The sequence below is a fragment of the Microcaecilia unicolor genome, chromosome 4 (genome assembly GCF_901765095.1).
Source record: "Microcaecilia unicolor chromosome 4, aMicUni1.1, whole genome shotgun sequence".
In the NCBI taxonomy this organism is placed as follows: Eukaryota; Metazoa; Chordata; class Amphibia; order Gymnophiona; family Siphonopidae; genus Microcaecilia; species Microcaecilia unicolor.
In genome coordinates, this window is record NC_044034.1 from 96,152,838 (window position 1) to 96,165,016 (window position 12,179).

General features: G+C 40.2%; 1 protein-coding gene across 1 annotated transcript in view; it reads right to left on the reverse strand.

The window, feature by feature from the left end:
• The window catches only part of CPB2 (carboxypeptidase B2), a 53,555-nt gene that overhangs the window by 17,382 nt on the left and 23,994 nt on the right, over window positions 1-12,179 (reverse strand). The window contains exons 5-7 of the mRNA XM_030200506.1: window positions 9,781-9,882; window positions 6,477-6,581; window positions 2,022-2,132 (exon numbers count right to left, since the gene is read on the reverse strand). Of these exons, the coding sequence (XP_030056366.1) occupies window positions 2,022-2,132; window positions 6,477-6,581; window positions 9,781-9,882 (318 nt within the window). The remainder of the gene's footprint in view (window positions 1-2,021; window positions 2,133-6,476; window positions 6,582-9,780; window positions 9,883-12,179) is intronic.

Sequence of the window (12,179 nt, forward strand, 5' to 3'; positions counted from 1 at the left end):
CCCAATATGCCAACCTTTTTATGGCTGAGCTGGAAGAGACATTTCTGAATACACACCAGACCAAACCTCTAAAATACTACCGGTACATCGATGACATTTTTATGATTTGGACGGAGGGTGAAGAAACTCTGAAACAATTTTATTCTGCCTTCAATACATACCATCCTACAATCAGATTCAAAATTGACTACTCCCCAGAAAAAGTCAATTTTTTGGACACCACGGTCTCAATCAGTGATGGCTGTATACAAACATCTATATACAAGAAACCCACAGACAGATGCAGCTACCTCCACAACTCCAGCTTCCATCCTTCACATACAAAAAGATCCATCATTTACAGCCAAGCCACAAGATACCACCGTATCTGCTCTGACCCAGGGGACAGAGACAGACACCTTAAAAGCCTGACTGAATCCTTCAAACAGAAAGACTACAACCCCAAAATAATCTCCAAGAATATTGCCTCCTCCCTCAAAACACCCAGGGAGAATCTGCTACAGTACAAAAAGAAAAAATCCACAGACAGAATCCCGCTTGTAGTGACATACAATCCAGAGCTGGAAAAACTGAGGAAAATCATAAGAGATCTACAACCTATACTCCAGGAGGATGAATTACTGAAAGCGATATTCCCATCCCCACCAGTACTGGCCTTCCGACAGCCACCCAATTTAAAACACAAGCTAATCAGAAGTAAACTTCCATCACAGACTGAAAAGGAACAGAAGGGCACACTTCCCTGTAATTTATCCAGTTGCAAACTATGCCAAAATATTTCACAGGACCCCACAGTCATCCACAAAGGAAAGATATTCAACATAAAGGGATCTTTCACTTGCTCATCTTCCAATGTGGTATATATCATTCAGTTTAAAAAATGTAACGAAGGATGCTATATTGGAGAAACAGGCCAGATGCTTAAGACAAGATTCAATTTACATAGACATCACATGAACAATACTGGTGCCAGCAGGGTTCCCACGCCTGTTGGTCAACATTTTACAGGACCAGGACACTGTACCAGTGACTTCACAGTGAGAATCCTGAAAGGTAACTTTAAAACCATACAAGAACGTAAGACCTTTGAAGTCAGAATGATTGAATATTTTAACACCCAACAGAAAGGACTTAACAAGGATCTGGGGTTCCTAGCCCATTATAAACCATAAAGCTGTATGTCTCTGTTGATCACCCTCCCCTCACCTATCCACACCCATCCTGTTAGAATATCAATGATATGCTTTGATGTCCCCATGCATACTTCCTACCCACCCCCCTCCTCCCACCCTGTCAGACTGTCATAGTAATGCTTGAATGTTTTCACTTATATACACTGTCAGCTAGCACATTTGCTTATTTCCGATCTGAGGAAGAAGGGCAACCTTCGAAAGCTAATCAAGAAATGTATTAAGTTATGTCCAATAAAAAAGGTATCATCTTATTTTCTTTTCCATGTTTTATTTTGTTTGATTTCTATTGATAACCTTAAATTGACTTGGAAAGGTGGCACTGGCCCTTTAAAAGCTTCTTTTATAGGGGTAACTTTAAAATGTAAAATAAATAAATATGTGATGGGTGTTACCAGTTTTTTAGGATAATTTGTCTATAGCATTAAAGATGAGGATCAGATAGAGGAAGACTTCCTAGAAAAGATTTTTACAGTATCAAAAGTATGCTGATTGCGAGGTGGCAGCAGAGTTGTAGCCCTGAGCTTCTCTTATGTTAAAACTGAGTAAATATATTTAGGCATGAGGTGAAAAAGGATGAATATATATGAGTCAGCCTCATAGATGGGGTGTGGGCAAAGTGGTAGAAATTAGTGAAGTATCTGTGGTGAGTCCTATGTAATTCAAATGTTTATTTCAGGTCATTCTGAGTGTCTTTATTCAGATGAGTATGAGATGTTACAGCTGCTGCTGTTTGGCTCAGTCTAAGGGGCTGAAACTTATGATGTAGGTGAATCAAGTTCCAAGACATGAGTGCAACATTATCTCTTCTGTCAGGATTAGTATACCTACAGTAGTCCATGTGTACTCATAGCCATCTACATTCATCACGGGTAACACATAGAAGTCGAGATCTTTTAGAATTTTCATCATCTGTTTATCCTTTTCATAGAATTCTGTTGCCTAAAGAACAAAAAAAAATAGAGAGAGTGGCAGTTTTTTGCCCCTCAGAAGCTACAACATGGTTATTTTCATTCAGACATATTCTACAGTTTATTAAAGATACCTTCAAAAATAGAACGTTCTGGATGGGTAGCTAATTGACAAAAGTTTCAGCATGGTTAATCTGATAATCATAAGTGCTCAAGTGGTTTTCAGGAAAGTCTTACTACCATGAACTTTAAATCTGTTGGATGTAAAACAACTTTATAGTTATTCTAGCCCAGGTACCGTTCCCCCCAATATTTAGGCTGCAGCAGTCATTAGTTTTTTAAATGTTGGCTGCCATGGGCTGTTTTTAAATCTGATATTCAGTACTGATATCGAGATACTGGCTGGTATTGTACAGTGGTGGAAATAAGTATTTGATCCCTTGCTGATTTTGTAAGTTTGCCCACTGACAAAGACATGAGCAGCCCATAATTGAAGGGTAGGTTATTGGTAACAGTGAGAGATAGCACATCACAAATTAAATCCGGAAAATCACATTGTGGAAAGTATATGAATTTATTTGCATTCTGCAGAGGGAAATAAGTATTTAATCCCTCTGGCAAACAAGACCTAATACTTGGTGGCAAAACCCTTGTTGGCAAGCACAGCGGTCAGACGTCTTCTGTAGTTGATGATGAGGTTTGCACACATGTCAGGAGGAATTTTGGTCCACTCCTCTTTGCAGATCATCTCTAAATCATTAAGAGTTCTGGGCTGTCGCTTGGCAACTCGCAGCTTCAGCTCCCTCCATAAGTTTTCAATGGGATTAAGGTCTGGTGACTGGCTAGGCCACTCCATGACCCTAATGTGCTTCTTCCTGAGCCACTCCTTTGTTGCCTTGGCTGTATGTTTTGGGTCATTGTCGTGCTGGAAGACCCAGCCACGACCCATTTTTAAGGCCCTGGCGGAGGGAAGGAGGTTGTCACTCAGAATTGTACGGTACATGGCCCCATCCATTCTCCCATTGATGCGGTGAAGTAGTCCTGTGCCCTTAGCAGAGAAACACCCCCAAAACATAACATTTCCACCTCCATGCTTGACAGTGGGGACGGTGTTCTTTGGGTCATAGGCAGCATTTCTCTTCCTCCAAACACGGCGAGTTGAGTTCATGCCAAAGAGCTCAATTTTTGTCTCATCTGACCACAGCACCTTCTCCCAATCACTCTCGGCATCATCCAGGTGTTCACTGGCAAACTTCAGACGGGCCGTCACATGTGCCTTCCGGAGCAGGGGGACCTTGCGGGCACTGCAGGATTGCAATCCGTTATGTCGTAATGTGTTACCAATGGTTTTCGTGGTGACAGTGGTCCCAGCTGCCTTGAGATCATTGACAAGTTCCCCCCTTGTAGTTGTAGGCTGATTTCTAACCTTCCTCATGATCAAGGATACCCCACGAGGTGAGATTTTGCGTGGAGCCCCAGATCTTTGTCGATTGACAGTCATTTTGTACTTCTTCCATTTTCTTACTATGGCACCAACAGTTGTCTCCTTCTCGCCCAGCGTCTTACTGATGGTTTTGTAGCCCATTCCAGCCTTGTGCAGGTGTATGATCTTGTCCCTGACATCCTTAGACAGCTCCTTGCTCTTGGCCATTTTGTAGAGGTTAGAGTCTGACTGATTCACTGAGTCTGTGGACAGGTGTCTTTCATACAGGTGACCATTGCTGACAGCTGTCTGTCATGCAGGTAACGAGTTGATTTGGAGCATCTACCTGGTCTGTAGGGGCCAGATCTCTTACTGGTTGGTGGGGGATCAAATACTTATTTCCCTCTGCAGAATGCAAATAAATTCATATACTTTCCACAATGTGATTTTCCGGATTTAATTTGTGATGTGCTATCTCTCACTGTTACCAATAACCTACCCTTCAATTATGGGCTGCTCATGTCTTTGTCAGTGGGCAAACTTACAAAATCAGCAAGGGATCAAATACTTATTTCCACCACTGTATATTTGAGTATATGTTGAACGGCACTATTTAACCATGTACCAGTGATCAGACCAGTAACCAGATAGATAATAGGACAGAAAAAATGATGTCCTAACTTTATCCCAACTTTGGGGTATGTTTATTATAGAGCGTTAAGCTCTTAATGTGAGCTAATAGGGTTACTGTATGAGTGCGTTAAAATGTTCTGCGGTAATATACCTGTTAGGGAATTATTTTTGGAGAAGGCGTGATGTGAGTGTGGCATGCGCATGGAAACATAATCCTGGTAGCATGTCCTTCTTAATGCGCGCTAGTGGGAAATCAGCTCAGTTAATGCTAAATCACATAGGAGTCGCTAACCCCCTACTTTATTTATTTATTTGTGATATTTATATCCCACATTATCCCAAACAAGTTTGAGTTCAATGTGGCTTACAATAAACAGTATTGGATATATAACACAGAATAATGCATAAGAAAGTAATTTGTTGTAAGAATCCAACATACTGGGATAACTATGGATGTTTAATGTTTTGAAAATCTATTATGAACGAGAAATTGTACATGAAGCAAAGAGAAAATTAATTCTATAAAAGTCACCAAAAATTGCAAGCATACATTTGGGTGCACGCTCAATTTCTGTGTGCCGTTTAATTGAATAATAAGCTCATTAGCACCAATTTTTGGCTTTTTTTAGCAAGCAATTATTGCCACTAATTAGATTTAATTGGAATTTATGCATGTAAATTTAGGTGTGGAGTAATAAAAGGTGCATGGACATCGGAGAGTCATGGGCGGAATAGGGGGTGTTCCTAGCATTTATGCATGTTGTTATGGAATAAGGGGGGATACATGTCTAATTTAGGCACGTACATTTGTACCACATTTCAGTTGGTGCAAATGGCCATGCCTAAAGTCAGGTGCGATTCCTGGGCATAAGCGCTATTCTATAAACCACACCTAACTTTAAGCTTGGCTTATAGAATAGCGCTTTTTTGGTGCCATACATAGAATTCACCACTAACTGCTGCCGTATTAAAACCTTGAAATTAAAGCACGCTAATGACTACATTAACACACAACCTGCATAAAACATTCCCCCCCCCCCCAAAAAAAAAGTGTTAGATTTGTAGTTAACATATGCTAAAATCCGTGTCAACTGCAGTTCCTAATGCCCTTTAGTAAACATACCCCTTTATCTGGCCAGTTACTCGATCAGCGCACTGAAATCTGTTCCACTCAAAACTTCCCTCTCTGACCAGCACAGCACTAACTTGACAGAGCGGAGGTGATCTAACTAGATATTCATTGGTATTATCTCAATAATGCTGCTGAAAATCCAGGTACGGATCCGGTTAGCAGGACTTATGTGGTTCGGAGACATTCATACCTGGATAAGTACCATTGAATATTGACCCCTCTATTTCTAACTGTCTGATCAGTATGTTGCTAATGGAAACTGGACCCGTGGTGAAGGCTAAAAAGTACTTTGGTCCATAGCTGTAAGATCAAACAGGAAAATAAGAAGCTCTTGAGAGCCCTGGAGGAGTAAGAAACCGAGGCGGGTGAGTCCGACTGACGATGAGATTTAATGCTCCACCTTCCTTTTTTTCCCCTTCTCCCCTCTTTCCTATCAAGATATTGTTGTTCTGCCCTCTTCCCTCTTGTATTTTGTATTGTCGATATAACATAGTAACATAGTAGATGACGGCAGAAAAAGACCTGCACGGTCCACCCAGTCTGCCCAACAAGATAAACTCACATGTGCCATTTTTTGTGTATACCTTACCTTGATTTGTACCTGTCTTTTTCAGGGTACAGACCGTATAAGTCTGCCCAGCACTATTCCCGCCTCCCACCATCGGCTCTGGCACAGACCGTATAAGTCTGCCCAGCACTATCCCCACCTCCCAACCACCAGCCCTGCCTCCCACCACCGGCTAAGCTTCTGGGGATCCCTTCCTTCTGAGCAGGATTCCTTTATGTTTATCCTACGCACGTTTGAATTCTGTTACCGTTTTCCTCTCCACCACCTCTCGCGGGAGGGCATTCCAAGCATCCACCACTCTCTCCGTGAAAAAATACTTCCTGACATTTTTCTTGTCTGCCCCCCTTCAATCTCATTTCATGTCCTCTCGTTCTACCGCCTTCCCATCTCCGGAAAAGGTTCGTTTGCGGATTCATACCTTTCAAATATTTGAATGTCTGTATCATATCACCCCGGTCCCCTGTTTGTATCTGTTTTATGTTTTTAGCCTGTATACCACCTAGACACCTGCTCTGATAGGTTGGACAGTACATTTCTAATAAAACCAGAAACTCGGTAACATATGCAATCATTTGTTTAACCTCGCATGAAGGAATATAATATTTAGTAATATACTTACATGCCCAATGAACCACTGGCAAAAAGCAGGTGCAATCCATTCCCTGGCGTGGATCCCACAGTCTAGCCATATGGCAGCTGTTGCACTTTTTTCTTTACCAGACAGCTGAGAAAGAACAAATGTGCTTCATGAGCATTTCAGACTGGAAGTGAAATGCAGAACTTAGAGAGAAGAGGAATAGTTGAAGCCCACCTTCTCCCATACCTCTAACTTGAAACGGTTTTCCAAGAAGATTGGCATTCGACTGCCTAAACTAAATAATACCTAGAAGGAGTGTATATCACAGAGGACATGGCAAGGTGCAAAACATACAGTACATATTTCTAGTTTTTATTTTAATATAGCTATTTTGCATTTCTTAAGCTGGGAGCAGATTTGGACTTGCAAGACAGCTAGAAATGTATTTTTTTTTGTGGTAACTACCCTCCTAAGGCAGTAGAAATTTGTGGTTTGACATTTGGCCTATGCTAACTTGTGATAAGTTGCTGGTCAGCAACTAAGAGACTTTGAGGCATATTTTAAAAGCACTTAGACTTATAAAGTTATATAGCAACCTATGGAACTTTGTAAGTCTAAGTGCTTTGAAAATGAGCCCCAGAGACTCCTATGACTAAGGACACCTGCAGTATCCTGATAAACAATCAAAAGGAGAAGTAAGTGGGCGTGGGTAAAATTGTAACTCTAGCAAGAGGGTGTGGACACTATAATGGTGACTTTAACCATTATCTAATGCAAACTTATGCTTTATATGACAGGCTTTAAACTGTCCATACAATTAGGAATAAATGATAGAAGTTGGAAGATAGTAGAAAGTGCTGGAACAGGATTCATCATAAAAGGAAACAGAATGTTCTGGAAAGATGCATATTCATTAGGAAGGAAGGAAGGGTAATTATAATTAAGATACTGAAGAAAGGAAGAAAAAGCGTATTTAAGAGGAAACAGAACTGAGGATGGCGAGCCTCAGTGTGTCCACTAGCAGGTGGACATATTGACAGCTCCCAGGGTAAACTCTGTTTTTATTTGCTACATATTATACTCTATTGGGATTTTATTTGTTAATATTTCAATAATTACTGATTGGCTTCTTTAACTATTTGAATAAACATTTATTATGTTTAATACTTATTTAGTAGCCAGAGTTTTTCTTGCCTGGGGTTCTGCCTTGGGGGGCAAGGGTCCACCCTCCAGGAGACCTCCAGAAGGCTACTCCTGTCTCTGAGGCAAAGACAGGAGTATAGAAGTTCCTTCGAGGTTTATGAAAGCAGGACAGACAAATGTTTCTCTTGGATTAGATAAATATAGTGGATTTTGCTTGGAAATAGGTGACCTTTTAACTAAACTTTTGAGATCCCGCTCCACTCCTATATTTTTGGGATTACATGAATCTAATTCAGAAGCATTACAGATACCTTCAAATCTAGTCCATACTTGTATAACTAAAAACATACGTGACTTTTTGTTTGACTTTTCTCATGCTAGAACCCTTTGAAAAACTCAAGTTGAGCAACAGCTTTTCCCCTTTCCCTCTGCCAGCACATATTAAAGTGGTTAACTTTGGGAGCTGATGCAGTAAACTGCATTTACTGAATCTACTCCTTATATGAACACATTTATACCACCTTCAGAGAAGGGATGAACGTGTGTGTTTGTATTTTTATGTTCTTGGGGCTGGTTGGGGAGCTTATTTCATAGACAGATATAAGCCTATTTCATAAGGCTACGTGGAAGTGCATTTCCGATATGACGTCTAAGTCTGACTTTGGACGGTTTGCAAAAAACATCCAAAATCTATAAAGGAAAGAAAGTAATTTTCGAAAAAGAAAAACATCTATCTTTTTTTTTGAAAATGATTTGGATGTTCTGTTTTTTGGATATTTTGTGATTTGGACAGTTTTTTTTTTTTTTTGGGGGGGGGGGGTCCATTTTTGAAAAAAAAACCCGTCCAAGTGCAAAATGCACAAAATCAAACCATTGGGATGTAGGAGGAGCCAGTATTTTTAGTAGACTGGTCCCCCTTACATCCCAAGACATCAATAGGGCACTCTAGGGGGCACTGCAGTGGACTTCATAAAAAGTTTCTAGGTACACATTGCACAATTGCTCCCTTACCTTGTCTGCTGAGCCCCCCAACCCCCCCCAAAAAAAAACCAGTACCCCTAACTGTACACCACTACCATAGCCCTTACGGGTGAAGAGGGGCACCTAATTGTGGGTACAGTGGGTTTCTGGAGAGTTTTGGAGAGCTCACAGTTTCTTCCACAAGTGTAACAGGTAGGGGGAGGTAGGAGCCTGGGTCCACCTGTCTGCAGTGCATTGCACCACTACTACACTACTCCAGGGACCTGCATGCTATTCTAATAGACCTGAGTATAACATCTGAAGTTAGCATAAAGGCTGGCAAGTAATGTTTTTCATCACATTTTTGGGGGGGTGGAAGGGGGTTAGTGACCACTGGGTTTAAGGCACCTTTTTCTGCCTTATTCATTATAAAAACAGATGTAGCTCAAAATGTCTAAGTTTTAGTCCTGGATGTTTTTGTTTTGTTCCATTATGGCTGAAAAATGTCTAAGTCTTAGGAACACCCATCCCGACCTGAAAGGCCCCTGAAAGGCCCCCTTGAGATTTGGACGTACTTCTGATGGACTTCATAGAAAAATGTCTAAAAATAGGTTTCGAAAATACTGATTTGGATGTTTTTGTGAGAAAAACGTCCAAATGATGCTTTTTGCCACTTTTTAGGTGTTTTTCTCTTTTAAAAATGAGCCCGATAGGCACTTAACAAGCACTTTTTTGGCCTTTCACATAGGTATCCTGTTATCAAAGCAAGGCGTTTATAGTTGTTGTGCGCCGCCTAGATCACAGGTGAATATGGTAGTAGTACATTTTACAAATACATAGCTTAAGATGTTCAGGCAATGATCAAAGTATGAGTAAGTTGGAAGGTCTCTGACATGAGAAACCAGTTTTCAGAAATGCTCAGCCAGTAACAGAAACATGGGTTTGGGATACAAAGGGCTAGATTGTAAATATGGTGCCAAAAAAACATCAGCGCTGAAAAAGCGCTATAATGTATGCTGTGTTTAAAATTAGTTGCAGTTTATAGAGTAGCGCATATACCCGGTAATTGCGCCTATATTTAGGAGTGGCCATTTGCATCAACTGAAATGTAGTGCAAATGTATGCACCTAAATTAGGAGCATATCTCTGTTATTCTATACCATACAGATTAAATAGTTGTACTCATCGAGAGGTCTCATTATAATTCTAAAGTTACAAATAAGAGAAGAAACCTTGACTGTACCTTCAAAATGTGAATCGGACGTTTCTCTGCAGAAGACCCAATGAATATTTGCTGAAGGAGTTCGGGGTGTCTTGCTGTCATTTGCTCCATCCAGGAATAAATCTACAGATTTCCAGCAAATTACTATACAAAGTGATTCCTTCATCCACGATGGTTTCAAAATGTTTGGTTATACACATATTTTCTTAAAGAAACTCACAGACACAGAGCAAATACTGTGCTATCAAGCGTTTCCAAAATAAATACTTAGCAGTCAAATGTATAACTGGCACCAGGAGAGTTTTTGGTTTTGAAATACTCTTCAATACATAGTAGGTAAGCTTTCTGTTAAATGAACAGTTTTTTCATGCAAGGCTGCCTGTTAGTAATCAGATCCAGTGTAAGGGCATTGGGCGCTGTAGGTCAGTATTCCTAAGTCTGGTCCTGGAGTACCCCTTGCTCAGGTTTTCAGGATATCCGCAATGAATATGCATGAGCTTGATGTGCATACCCTGCTTCCATTATATGCAAATCTATTTCATGCATATTCATTGTGGATATCCTGAAAACCTGACTGGCAAGGGGTACTCCAGGACTGGACTTGGAAAACACTGCTCTAGGTGAACTTTCAACCTCCCCCACTTCCACTGTTCCCTCTAAGCTGAGCAGGAATAATCTAGTTCAACAACCCGTACTTCCCCCTGTGGTGTTCCCCAAGAGTTCTTTTCTTTCACCATTACTTTATAATATTTTTATTAATCCTTTAATAACAATAATTCAATAATATAGCATATTCTCATATATTTATGCCGATGATAATCTATTAGTTTTTCTGGTTGTTCTTTTGTCTCCAGATTTTCACAACCTTCAATTATGTCTAAGAACAAAGGCAACTTGGCTCAATGATCATAAATTGGTTCTCAACCACGGAAAAAACAGCCTGTTGGTTGACAGATTGTTCTATTCGCCCCTCAGTAGTCCCAGTTCACTTTGACTTTCCACCCCTTTTCACTTTGACCCCTTATTTAAGTGTAATATTTGATACCTTTCTCTCATTTCATAAACAGGTATCAAAAGTGCTACAATCCAGATTTCTAGCTCTTCGTAGGCTACACCCTTTGAAGAAACTTATTGGATTTTCCAGCGATGCATATGTTGGTACATGCATTTATAATCTGTCATTTGGATTATCATAATGCAGCTTAGGCAGGCCTTTAACAGAGATCAAATGGTTACAGACCTTGCTGCCCGATTTCTCTGTAATGCTAATTGTTTTGATCACTGCTCTACTCTGTTAAAATCACTTCATTGGCTACCAGTCTGCCAACATATTCAGTTCAAGATTTTATGCTTATCCCATAAAGCTCTTCATACTGGAATTCCATCTTATGTCTCTAATTTGAATCTACTGTACACTCCTTCCAGATCTCTTTGCTCGCTGGATACCCACCCATGAGAGCCAACTTTTCAAAATGATTGGGGTGCTAAATCCAATAGAAATGACCCCTCTCTAGACACAATCAAGAAGTTTGCTCAATATTGGGAGTGGATCCTATGTGCCCACCCCTTGGTTCTTCTTACCCCTTCCCATGCACACTATGAATCTACTAAGCATTCTGATCTTTTTTTTCTGGCTCCTAGGTTATGGAATTCCTTACCCCAGTCGATTTGTGGAATACTTGCTTTTAAGTCATTTAAAAGAGCTTTACAATTGAATTTTTTGAACAGGCTTTTCCCTATTCCTAGAGCTGGAGCAATATATGATTTGGTGCACTGTGACTGAGTAACAGCTTTTAGCTTAGTTTAACTAAATGATTGTTATTTTTTAAGCTTTATTTGTTTCATGTAATTTTACCTCTTATTGTTTAGTCTTATGTAGTTTTAGTCATTTGTGTATTTTGATCTGCATAGCTATTCTGCTAAGTCTGAATCTGTCCTTTAATATGACTGGCGTTCCTTTCTACCTTGTTTTTAGTTTGTAAACCACTTTGATCTTTCTGGAAAGGCGGAATAGAAATTCTTTTTAATAAACATAAACTCCTGACTCAGCTTAAGGCTAGCTTTGGAGTGTGCGATCTATGTAGCTGTGCAGGGCACCATGAATGAAGGTGCACTGTTATAGTGGTGCCCCCCTCCTCCCATATCCTTCTAAATTATGAGGGTAATTCTATAACAATGTACTTAACATAAGAGAATAAGTAGGTGCCTATTTAAAGCCTATTCTCTAAAGGAAAGTAGGTGGCTATTTTTCTTTACAGAATACTAGCACAAGTGGCAGAAAATACACCTATCTACAGAGTGAAATCACTTACACCCAACCCTATGGCTGGTATAAATGCTCACGCCTAGATGTTAGCCGGAACATGCATAAATTATAGAATACTATAATTTACTTGCATATTTGCATTCTCCATCCATAC